We start from the raw sequence: 13415 nt of genomic DNA, 5'->3' as shown, positions 1-13415 counted from the left end.
ATCATGTTAAAGATTTGAGAAAATTCTTCCAAAGGCTTCGCAGTTAAAATCTTAAGCTCAATCCTTCAAAATGCGCATTTGGTGTGCCATCTAGAAAATTGTTGGGATTCATAGTCAGCCATCGAGGTTTGAATTGGACCTGTCAAAGATCAAAGCAATCCAAGAATTTCCACCCCAAGGAACACAACAGAGGTAATGAGTTTATTAGGAAGGTTGAATTACATCAGCAGGTTTATTGCGCAGCTTACAACAACTTGTGAGCCTATCTTCAAACTGTTGAAGAAAGATGTTACGGTCAAATGGACAGATGAGTGTCAAGAAGCATTTGATAAGATAAAAGGGTATTTGTCAAACCTGCCCATGTTGGTGCCACCAGAACCGGGGAGACCTTTGATTCTGTATATGATGGTCTTGGACAATTCATTTGGTTGTGTGTTGGGTCAGCATGACATCACCGGCAGGAAGGAGCAGGCCATCTATTATCTCAGCAAGAAGTTCACATCTTATGAGGTTAAGTACACTCACCTTGAGAGGACATGTTGCGCCCTAATTTGGGTGGCACAAAAGTTGAAGCATTATTTGTCATCTTACACTACTTACCTCATCTCTCGTTTGGATCCATTAAAGTATATATTTCAGAAGCCTATGCCTACATGAAGGCTCGCAAAATGGCAGGTCTTGCTCACAGAATTTGACATCGTCTATGTGACCAGGACCATGATGAAAGCTCAAGCATTGGACGATCATTTGGCTGAGAACCCAGTGGATGAAGAATATGAGCCTTTGAAAACTTACTTCCCCGATGAAGAAGTTATGCACCTTGATGAGTCGGAACAAGTTGGAGGGCCAGGTTGGAAACTTTTCTTTGATGGAGATGCTAACATGAAAGGCATTGGGATATGAGCTGTATTGATTTCTGAAACAGGACATCACTACCCTGTTACGGCGTAGCTTCATTTTTACTGTACTAACAACATGGCTGAATCCAAGGCATGCATTTTGGGCTTGAGGTTAGCTGCAGACATGGGTGTCCAGGAAGTTTTGGTCTTGGGGGACTTGGACCTTCTGGTGCACCAGATTCAAGGGGAATGGGAAACACGAGATTTGAAACTCATACCGTACCGGCAATGTTTGCATGATCTTTTTCAACGGTTTTGATCAGTAGAGTTCAGGCATATTCCAAGGATCCATAACGAAGTTGCTGATGCTTTGGCTACCTTGGCATCAATGTTACAACATCCGGATAAGGCTTATGTTGACCCGTTGCATATTCAGGTGTATGATCAACATGCTTACTGTAATGTGGTAGAAGAAGAACTTGATGGAGAGCCTTGGTTTCATGATATCAAGGAATATATCAGGATGGGGGTGTATCCAGTACAATCCACATGCGATCAAAAGAGAACAATTCGGCGGTTGGCGAGCGGATTTTTCTTCAGCAGAGGGGTTTTGTACAAAAGGACTCCGGATCTTGGATTGTTGAGATGCATAGATACTAGACAGGCCACAACTATCATGACCGAAGTACATTCTGGAGTCTGTGGACCGCATATGAGTGGGTACGTGTTGGCAAAGAAGATCCTCCGAGCAGGTTATTATTGGCTCACTATGGAGCGAGATTGTATCAGTTTCGTGCGCAAGTGTCATCAGTGCCAAGTGCACGGAGATGTGATTCATTCTCCACCATCTGAATTGCACACAATGTCTGCACCATGGCCTTTTGTTGTGTGGGGCATAGATGTCATTGAGCCAATTGAGCCATCAACATCAAATGGGCACAGGTTCATTCTAGTGGCCATCGACTATTTCACCAAATGGGTAGAGGCTAAAATGTTCAAATCTCTAACCAAGAAAGCGATAGTTGATTTTGTGCACTCAAATATCATTTGTCGGTTTGGGATACCAAAGGTGATCATTACAGACAATGGGCCTAATCTCAATAGTCATCTGATGAAAGAGGTATGTCAGCAGTTTAGGATTACGCATCGCAATTCCACCCCTTACCGCCCCAAGGCAAACAGAGCAGTCGAGGCGTCCAACAAAAACATAAAGAAGATACTTCGGAAAATGGTGGAAGGCTCCAGGCAATGGCATGAGAAGCTGCCTTTTGCATTGTTGGGTTATCGCACCACTGTTCGTACTTCAGTAGGGGCAACCCCTTATTTGTTAGTATATGGTACTAAAGTAGTAATACCCACGGAAGTTGAAATCTCGTCCCTTCGGATTGTCGCTGAGGCCGGAATTGATGATGATGAATGGGTCAAAACCCTCCTGGAGCAATTGAGCTTGATTGATGAGAAAAGATTGGCGGAAGTGTGTCATGGCCAGTTGTACCAACAGAGAATGGCTAGAGCCTATAACAAGAAGGTGCATCCACGGAAGTTTGAAGTGGGTCAGCAAGTATTGAAATGTATCCTTTCACATCAGGCTGAAGCAAAAGGTAAGTTCGCCCCAAATTGGCAGGGGCCGTTCATCGTGACGAGAGTGTTGTCCAATGGTGCTTTGTATTTAACAGACATAGAAGGCAAGTCTATAGAAATGACCATCAATTCCGATGCGGTCAAAAAGATATTATGTATGATTTTCTTTGGGTTAAATTGTATTTGTTGGTACTTGGCATATTTTGAAGATTGGAATGACGAAGGCATTTTTGTTCTGCTATCTAAACACTTTATCCATTGTTACCCCCTTTGAGCCTTATTTATTTCCTTTTGTATCCCTCTTTCGGAATCAGTAGCAAAGATCAGAAGTGCAAGTGCGAAAGATAAGTAAAGGAAAAAGGAAAAGAAAAAGAGGGAAAAGAGAAAAGGAAAAAAAAAGAAGGAAAGAAAAGAAAGAAAAAAAGAAAAAGAAAGAAAAGAAAAGAAAAAAGAAAAAACAACAACAAAATAACAAAACAACAAAAAGAGAAAAGGGAAGAAAGAAAAGAAAGAAGAGAGAGAGGAAGAACAGAAAAGAAGAATCACAATAACAAAGTAATTTCTACGACATGAACTACGTTCGACCTAATTCCTTTAAAGGATATATAGGCAGCCTCACGGTTCGGTCCCATCAAAATAAAATCCCAAAAATCCCCAAGCAAAGAAACTGGGGCAGAAGTTGTGGTTGTTGCAAGAAATCTGATTCCAAAAGTTGTAATTTTGAACCCATTTGAATTGTTTTGAGCCTTTGATACCCTTTCTTTCTAACCCTATCCAAAAGCCCACATTACGGTCCAAAGAAAGACCTTCCGATCAGTCTTCAAGAAATGCCAAGTCAAGCAAGTGGAGGTAATTCATATCAGGGGCGACACTCTGGTCCAAGCAAAAAAAATAATGAAAACGAGAGAGTCTTATTGGTGAAAACCCTCACGGGCACCATAAGGCGACGAGAGCTGAGAGAAATAAAAAATGAGAGAGTCTTATTGGTGAAAATCCTTACGGGCACCGTAAGGCGAATGTGAGTTGAGAGATGAACAAATGAGAGAGGCTTGTTGGTGAAAACCCTTCAAGGCACCGCAGGCCGAACAAGGTCAAGGTTTTGGCGAAGAAGGCAGGTTATGGAAACTCCGGGGCAACAAAATATGGCAACTGAAAGTTGATTGTTTGAACAGATTGGGCCGATTAATCCGAAATGCATGTCATGATCATTGGTACTAGCTGTTCCACTCAGATAAGTCTCTTTCCTTTTTCCTTTTTAGCAAGTCATCCAGTTTTGGATTTTCTTTATCCTTAACTCTCAGGGTCATTGCATTTCAGTTCTTTTGGGTTTCATTTCTCTAAGATGTTTCAATGTTAGTCTTGGTCAAGCAAATAAGAAAGGATTTCAAAGCTCACTACCAACTTCAAAAATTGCAAAGCACAGTGTGGCTAGAACATACTAAAGATAGAATGATGTAAAGTGGGATATAAAGTGTCAGCGAAAGTTCCATCGACGGGATGATTTAGTAACTTTGTGGGAGATGCCGAGGTTCGGATAAAGGGGTCAGAAATGTAAGACAACGGTTTGGGTATAGAACACTCGGGTTATCTAGGGTCAGGTAGTTTGAAAGTCAATCAGAAAGTCAAGCGGTTCTGGGCCAGTTCGGGAAAGCCAGTCAAAACGAAGCACCGCAGCGGAGAGGCCACCTTCAACAAGAATGCCACAAACTAACCACCATATTTTTAAACTGACAAGATTTTTCTTTGATTGAAACAGGGGCAGAAAATTTTGTTTGTTTTGGAGAATTCCTCCGTAGGGGAAAAGCGAGCACCAGACAGGTTTGACCGTAAATTTTCAGGACCCTCCTAGAAAATGGTACCTAGTTTACAAATCAAAACAATCATAAATAGCAAAATCTAGCATAAATGTACCCCAAGGAATATAAGTTGGTTTCAAAGTGTGCATGTTTAAGATATGATTCAATTAGGAGTTTTCAGGACCCTCCTGAATAATGGGACTTAGCTTTAAGACTTCCATTAGATAACAAGATTTAGCGTAAGCTCTGTTGTAGGGTAGTGCAATTTAGCCGTAAAAATTATCACTTTTAAGATAATACTTGATTTTTGATTTTCAGGACCCTCCTGGATAATGTGGAGTAGTTTAAGACCCTCTTAGATAACAAGATTTAGCGGAAGTCAAACCTTTAGAAGATATAACTTAGATTTAAATTTGTCGTTTAATTAAGAGTTTCCAGGACCCCTCCTGGATAATGAGACCTAGCTTTCAAATTCTTAGTAATATTTGGTAACATGATTCAGTTTAACACTCACATATGTGCCCAGTTACCAAACTGGGACAGAAAATTTTCTTTGTTTTGTCTATTTTTGTTGAAATCAGGTACCCATTTGGAGAACAGGGAGAATACAATTCAAGTTTAGCAGTCAGGCGCCCACCTGGAGAGCACGGGAATACAATTCAAGTTCAGCAGTCAGACGCCCACCTGGAGAGCACGGGAATACAATTCAAGTTCAGCAGTCAGGCGCCCACCTGGAAAGCACGGGAATACAATTCAAGTTCAGCAGTCAAGAGCCTACCTGGAGAGCACGAGAATACAATTCAAGTTCAGCAATTAAGAGCCCACCTGAAGAGCACGGGAAAACAATTCAAGTTCAGTAATCAAGAGCCCACCTGGAAGAGCACAGGAATACAGTTCAAGTTCAGCAATCAGGCATCCACCTGAAGAAAAGGGAAAACATCTCAGATTACAATTCAAGTCGGCAACAAATGGACCTCACCGGGAGAATACAACTCAACAAGGCAATAAGATATCACAAGATCAAGTTTGAAGATATAGATAGGACTTTTGTAATTCCTAGATCATAGTTTAGTCTAGCTTCTTTTACTTTGTCATGGTGTAATAAGGAGGTCAGTAAGCAGTAGCAACAACAGCAAGAGTGAAATCACAACTTCAGGGTAGTCCCAGCTACCGAAACTTTCCAAACTACACTGACCTGATTCCTTTATAGCCAAGGATATGTAGGCAACCTCGAAAGCAGGATGCGGTCAAATCTTTCAAAAATGCTTCCCACGGAGTATTCAAACGGGCAAAAATCACTCATATTCGCTCACTTTATCTTTGCATGAAAACTCTTCGTGTTTCCGAGCAAAGAGGGGCAGCTGTGAGCACGTGATTTTTGCCCTATGTGAATCACTCCCACAAATTCAAAACAAAATAATTTTTTTCGTTGTTTGTAATTTTGTGGATTTTTATGACATTTTCTCTCAATTGTTTGCATTTGTCTGCGCATGTTAATTTTGGTTAAATTATGGGAAATATAAAAATATTTTGCATTTGTATTTAGGATTTAATTCTACATTTTAGGACTAATTAACAAATTAGTTGTATTATAAAATTGGAAAAATAAAAAAAAGTTATTTTTGCGGTTTTAATTCTAATTTTTGTAGTTTTTCTCTTTAAATTAGGTTTTTAATTACTAGCGGTAATTGCTAGTTGGAGTTAATTAATCCAATTTTGTAGGTTAATTTAGTTTTAAGAATTAATTTAGGATTTTATTTTATTTGAAAAAGAGATTTGAATTTGAAAAAAAAAAAGAAAAAAAAAGGATTTGATAAGTCAATTTTGGGCCTTTTTTTTAGTCTTAAAAATCACAAGCCCAATTCCATACCCATGGAAAATCCGGTTAACCCAGCCCCTGACCCGTCCCTAACCTGGTCCATCCCCCTTACAATCGAAACGACACCACTTTAATCATCTTTAATCTGGGCCGTCGAATTTGTCTAATTCAACGGACGGAAACTGGATGGGTTTTAATACAAGAGTGTCTGAAATGTAACCCCCCATTTCACTCATCTCTCTCACACCCTCCCTCTTCAGAGATGAACCCTCGCCGCCGCCCCAAAATTCCCCAAGCCTCCACCGGCGGCGCCACCTCCAATCCCTCCCAAATTAACACCACGGAACCATCAAGACCCCCTCATACTAAATCCACCATTTATTTCCCTCAAATCCTCTTTAAACTCTTCGAATCTTAAATCCCAAATCCGGGTTCTAAGAGCCAAATCTAAACTTGGGTGTGCATGATGATTGTTCCAACCCTCATGAGTTTTAGAGCTGGTTTTGTCACGAAATAGTGTTGTTCACTTGTTTTTTGACAAAGAACAAGTGACTAACATTATTTTGGGATGAAGTTGGAGTGTCAGGTCTCGAGTTCGAGTCTAACCGGTGAGTTCCACTTCTTTTTGGGCCTGTTTCTAGTTCCATTTTCATTTGTTGTCTCCCTTTCTTCTTTTTCTTTTCCTTATTTGAAATTTCACCAAATTTTCGGCCGAGTTGGGAATATGTCTGTTTGGTCTTCGTTAGTCTTTCTTTTTGTTCTTTTTGTTTCCAAGACTGTTCTTTGATTCTGTTTAAGTTGTTTAGTTTCTGATTGATTAAATCGCATGATTTTTATTCTAGTTAGTCACCTAGTTAATTAAACCTATAGATTAGTTAGTTTCCTGCTGTTGTTTAGGTTAATTAGTTCATTCACCTTATTTTTTTGTTGATTGCATTCTAAGGTTTCCAGGTCTCCTTTTGGGAAAATATTGATTAGTTTTTAAATTGTGGCTCTTGAATTGTGGATTTTTGATTGTGAATGGGGCTCTGAAAAATCAGAAGCCCAAGAGGGAATTAAACTTGGGTTGTAAACCCGTATCAAATCAGGCCATTGGGTCAACTTGACCCATGTAATTTGCTGAGGGTAATTTCAAGGGTTCGTGGGGCTTGTTTAGGAAATTGGAGTAGGGAATCTTTTGTAACAGCTTAAGGAAACTTCTAGGAAGTTGGGGTGGGACCAATTTGATTTTCTGATTTTTAGATTAAGGTCCTCTAAGCTAAAATAAAAATGTTGAAAGGTGCAAAGGGAAAATTTGAAATTTGTATTTGTTGCCCTAGCACCCCTCTCTTAAAGATCATTAGCTGAATTTTGGGGGGGGGGAGGGGCGGGGGATTGAAAAAATCACAAACGGTTGAAGATTTGAGAAAAATATTGTTCCATGGAATTTTCTACTTTGAATTTTGAAGTTTTTCCATTACTGAAACAATTTCTGATTCTCTTTGAGGTTGAAATGGATTGAACTTGGGTATTGAAAGATCTGGTTTAAGTTTGTTGATTGATTTACTGTTCTATTGAGTTTTCTGAGTGGATTTCACTGTTTCGTTGTTGAGTGGTTAAATATGGGCTGACTGCTATTCCCTGTTGCTGATCTTCTCATTTTCTGTTATTTTTGCTTTCCAGGTATATCTCTGGCCCATGTTGACTGTGTAATTCGAGTAAAACTTGATGGAATACAAGCTGCGTTCAATTTAGTGTTCTCTCTTTTTCCTACTATTTCAACATTATGTAGTAACTATGTAATGATAAGTGTTACATGAGTTTGATGTTTGCACATTAAAAATCTAGTTCACTTACTGTTTGGCATTGAGAAGGATGTAATTAGTTTGAAGTTTTATGTTGTATATAAGATCTAGCTTAGGTTGAAGTCCTTGCATGAACTGTTTACCATTATGTAATTAAACATGTGTTTTCAGTAGTATTCAAGATCTCCTAGTGTGTTAGCCACTGGATAATACTGAGATTTTCCAATCTTGGTTTGAATGTACATGGGTCACTTTGCTTTACAGGGTTCAGGCTCCTTAAGCTTGGAGTTCTAAGGTCAATTTTCAATGGGAATTTGGGCTTGTCCCTCAAGTCCCATAGTTACTAAGTTTGGTTGCTTGATTGGTCATGTATCATGTTTGTCCTGAAGTCGCAAAAAATGAAATTAGAAGTTTTAACTTAGTTAAGTTGTGCTAGATGTTTTAAAATCGTAATATGATTCTGCAAATTCGGTCTTGTTCCATACTATTGACAGTTTGATTCGAATTTTTTGCTTTGGTTGGGAATCGTTTGGGTCATGGAAGCTAGGGCCAAATGCTGGCCCAATTAGATAATAGTCCGGGTCAATTATGTACCTCGTGAGGTACTTTGTTGTTGCATTCAATTTGGGCATTTGGGCCTAGGCTTAAAGACCTTTACAGATTGGTCTGTTGCTGGCTTTCTCTCATTTCGATATAATTGTCTTCGCTGAGGATTACTACTGGCTTAAGTTTTAATCGAATTGAGTTGACTAGTTTGTTATGCTATTGCAATTCGATGGTTTCAGATTTGAACCAAGGTTGGATTTAGATAAGTTATGAGTTTTTCCCTTAATTTTCTGTAATTTGAATCCTTAGGATTAATTTGAGGTGTGCCATACTATCCAAATTATATACTTTATGGCCTTCAAGGATTTATCTTGGAATTTCCCTTAGAATAAATCGAGGTGTGTCGTGCCGAACAAAATTTACAAAAATGCACGGCCCTCATTTAGTTAATCTTGGCTATCCTTAGAAATCGAGGTGTGCCATTTAGTGAATTTTCGTGGCCCTCGCAAAGTCGCAAATGCGTAGTTGCTTTAGGCGCGTTATTATAATAATTTACCTTCCTAAACTCGGGTGTGCATTTCATGTGACCCAAATCCGAATCTTAATAACGTTGAACAAAATGTGTTTCGGATTGCGGGTGCATTTAATGTGGCGCGGTCAAAGACATGTTTTAGACGGCGTTAAAATATTCCTTAAAATGAATAAAAGCAGTTATAAAGTTAAAACGCACATAGGTTTAAAATTCTTTTAAAAATCAGATAATTAGGCCAATAATAATAGTTGAGCGACCGTGCTAGAACCACGGAACTCGGGAATGCCTAATACCTTCTCCCGGGTTAATAGAATTCCTTACCTGGATTTCTGTGTTCGCGGACTGTAAAACAAAGTCAATCGTTCCTCAATTCGGGATTTGAACTGGTGACTTGGGACACCATAATTATCCCAAGTGGGGACTCTAAATTTTTAATAAATAAATACAATCCTGTTTCGATTGTCACTTTAAGTTGGAAAAAACTCCCTTATACCCTTTTGGGGTGTAGGTAAAAAGGAGGTGTGACAAAGTCAAGCCTAAAGTCTACTCAACAAATATCAAATTTAGAGCAAAGTCACGAGCCAAAAAATTCAAGCCTGATCCAAAAACCTATGATGAATACACTCGTGAATACAAATTTCAAACTCCCTACAAATGTTTAGGTTAAAGGCAACATTTAGCCATGGGTCATAAAGAAACCCTTGGATTTTATTTTTTTACAAATCTATTGTAAAGAAAAGAGTTATGGTAGAGTTATAGAAGATATTTAAATACATGTAAGATGTTATTTAAGCTTGACAAAGTTCGAATGAAAACTTTATCAAAGTTATTCCAAGAAACATGTGTGTTCATATTTCTCCTTTCGTATGTTTACACTATTATGAAGTTGAGACGTCTTCTTCATTAAGTGTCGTATATAAAAGGGCCCTCTTTTATAATTCATATTTGATTTAAAAATTCATGAAATTAACTAAGCATTTCTAAAATGCAAAAAGTTAAAAGGGTAAAACAAAAACTCGCATATTGAAATAAATAGAAGCAAGACCCTGAACTTATAAAGAAACAAGGCAATGGCAAATCATTAAAAAGTATAAGAGAAACTCAAAGTCAAAAGCATTAAGCTAAAGCAAAAACTTTATAATATTAAGTTGAAACTAAGTATGAACTTAGTTTTAAACTAATTATCATTATAAATCCCCGAAAAGACCTCGGAATATGTTGTTACCAAAAACATTACCCCTAAATGGGATCAGAGGTAAAACCACCAAATATTCCACCAAAAAAAAGAGAGCCAAACTTCACAAATAAACTTTCATTGTGGAGAAGGATCTGAAGAAGAATTTAAGATGGCATCATTGATCGAGGCCAACCCTGCACTACTACAAAGTAGCGAGAGTGGTCAAAGCAGCTTTTACCCGATAAGATCGGGATCGATTTTCACAGGGAGTTAGAAATGAGAATTGAGTTTCTATTTAAATTGGAGATGCGTAATTGCTCTTAATTGCACTTCTAATCATAGTTGATTTTGATATTACTTCTAAATGTATACTAATAAGATGCTAAATTAAGCTAAGAGTAGAATACTTGAAGGGTTGTCTAAATAGTTAAAAGGCACTAGGGACGTGACTTTCTCCTAGGTGGACACTTGACGGGTTCTCGAGTCTAAGGCTAGGTTGTTATGTTAGGGATTACGATATAACCATTGCATGATACTACTCACTCTATACCTCTCGGTAGTTTGAACGATTTTGCCCTAATTTACTTCCACAAGACCAATTGGGAATGATAATTTGTGCAAGCAATTGAGGTTCAAGCGGGGTGTTACTATCTCTAGGTTTAACCCTTTAATTGGGACTATCAACCTCTCGAATACACCCCAATTCCTTGTTGGACTAATTTTCCTAGTTAGGCTCTCTTTCTCAAAAAGAGCCCAAGTCAAATAGGCACAAATTAGTATTTGCAACCACTAATTCAACATTAAAACAATAAATTAGTCCAAATATCAAACACCCATAGACATTCAAGCCTTAAAACACAAGACCCATCAAATACCCACATTAGGGTTGAGCCACAACCCTAGCTAATGGGTCTAGCTACTCATGATAATAGAAGAAAATAAAGAAATAGATGAAGAAAAACCCATAATATTTAATTACAAGCTAAAACTTGAAGATTCAATGGTACAACTATTGCAAAATTACTCAAAATGGTAAAGGAACACTGTTCACGAGCGCAACAGCTAAGTAAAATACAACTGATAACCTAAAAATGAGAAAAGAAGCTATTTATACTAGGTCAATTTTTTTGGACAAAAATACCCCTGTGGGGTAGTGCGGACCGCACAAAATCGAGTGCGGCCGTACTGAGGCTCTTGGCTTTAAACTTTTGCTCTCTGAACTTGGCCACCGCAGGCCACATAAAATGCACCGCGGCCGCGGTGGCTTCTACTGCGGTCCGCACAAAAAGGACCGGACCGCATTGGCAATGGTTCCCCAAATTGGCAACTTTCTGAACTCTGTCTTTGCGGACCGCACAATATCGAGTGCGGACGCATTGAGTCCATTGCGGTCCGCACAAATTTCTTTGTGGCCGCAATGCTTGAGTCTACGAAATAGCACCTCTCTGAACTTCCTCTTTGTGGACCGCGCAGAATGGAGTGCGGCCACATTGGTCCTGCTACACTGTGCTTGGACTTGTTCTTGGTACTTGTGCATGTTTCACTCCTTTTTGAGATGGTTTTGATGAATTGTCACCTTATTGACCAAGCCCCGCAATCAAGTACAACATGTAAGCCTTTTGGACTATTTTGTACACATTTCTAATCAAAACTCAAGTAAAAAGGAGTATAAAATGCATCATAATCCCTAGTTATCAACTCCCCCGAACTTAAACTTTTGCTTGTCCTCAAGCAAACAAAATAAGACCCACCCCTTTAGAGTAAATCCAAGAAAATTCAGCTGACCTAAAGTGACCTCATCTAGCATGAATTGGGACTAACAATTGCCCTCAATTCACATAAATCATTAACAACATTCGACCTTTTAAGCACCACGGATTTAGTGCGACACAAGAGTATCAAGAGTTGACTCAACATATCAAAGAAACTCTTTCTGCTACATTGGTCATTGTGGAACCCAAACTCATACATCCTCAACTCTCCCTAAGCAAACCTCACCTTTAAGATTATAGCACTCAGAACGAGGATAGTGGAAACATGCTCATCTCTCTCTAAGAAAGGTCACAAGTCCGGCTCTAAGTACCATAAGCTTGCCCCTAATGTGAGTCACCATTAATGTAAGCTTCATTCAACTCAATATTATATAGGGTTTTTGTGGAGAAATAGTGAAGGCTTTTGGTTAGGGTAGGAAATGTTTGGTCTAAGTAGGTTCCATCTTCCCTTTAGCACTTCTTTTACTTCATTTTGGCACATATTCTCTTGACTTTTTAAGTCCTTTAATTTCTTTCTAAGGGGTTAGAGAGACTTACTGTCACTCTTTCTTTTTCATCTGAAATCTTTTTCTCCTTTCTCAACTTTCCACACCTTTCATCTCTTTACTTTTATTGGATCCCTTCATTCTTTTCTACATTGCTCATTTCTTTTGTCTTTTTGATTTTTTTTCTTTTTCATTGCCTTTCCTTTTCTTCATTTTGTACCTTTTACCACTTAGTTGCATTCCTCGTCTCTCCCCCCAAACTTATGTTTTTGCCTTGTGCTAAGGAAAGATCGGGTGCCAAGAGAGGGTATTTTTAGAACGGGTATTGTATTGTGGTTCTAGAAAGAAAAAGGTCTATGGCTCAAAAGGGTTGACTAGGGATATTATTATTGGTAGGCTATGGAATTGTTCAAGATAACATTCGGATCAAGGAGAGCCTATAATCAAATCTCAAGTCAAATTACACTTATGATTTCGCCTAGAGAAACATTCAGGGCAAGTTCTAGACCAATGGCTCAGGACATGGACTTGTAATTCAAATTCTTACCACATAAGCTTTGGGATTGCTAAAGAAACAGAGTCGGGGGCCCACAACAACCTTAGTTGAGATTTGAGCAACACAATGGTCCTGAAAAACCACTTGATGATTGTCAGTCAACACAAGAGTCTCAAGGTCACCACTCTCACCATCCTAAACACAACAATTTATTTTTGACCATAGGATCAAAGGCAAATGTGTTAGGCCCAAGTGAAGCTTTGCTTGAGTCACCCTTACCAACTAACTACTAAAAGCAAAAAGAAAACAGACTCAAACCCTTAAGAAGGTTTTCATGTCATCCATCATCGAGAAGAGCCACCCATTCACACAACTCCACCTTTGGAAAAAACCGTAGCATTAAGAAAGCCAAAGGCTTATTGCAAAAACTCAAAACAAGAAGCTACGAACATAAAATAAGAAGCTAAGAACTGAAAAATGTGGAAAGAAAAATGAGTATGTACAAAAGGAGATTTAGTCGAATATACAATAGGGGGAATGAATATATACATAAGAACGTAACTTTATATACATACCCAAAAGTAAAAA

General features: G+C 38.6%; 1 protein-coding gene across 1 annotated transcript; it reads left to right on the top strand.

Moving 5' to 3' along the window:
- Positions 1 to 2067: 2067 nt before the first annotated feature.
- LOC138887951 (uncharacterized) lies at positions 2068 to 4549 on the top strand. The gene is made up of 3 exons (XM_070169744.1): positions 2068 to 2440; positions 4177 to 4238; positions 4535 to 4549. Exons 1-3 carry the CDS (start codon positions 2068 to 2070, stop codon positions 4547 to 4549), a joined length of 450 nt encoding a protein of 149 aa, XP_070025845.1.
- Positions 4550 to 13415: the final 8866 nt, after the last annotated feature.

Source organism: Nicotiana sylvestris, chromosome 3 (genome assembly GCF_000393655.2).
Source record: "Nicotiana sylvestris chromosome 3, ASM39365v2, whole genome shotgun sequence".
In the NCBI taxonomy this organism is placed as follows: Eukaryota; Viridiplantae; Streptophyta; class Magnoliopsida; order Solanales; family Solanaceae; genus Nicotiana; species Nicotiana sylvestris.
Note: the sequence above shows the minus strand (reverse complement) of the source record. Positions and strands in the feature narration are given on the sequence as shown.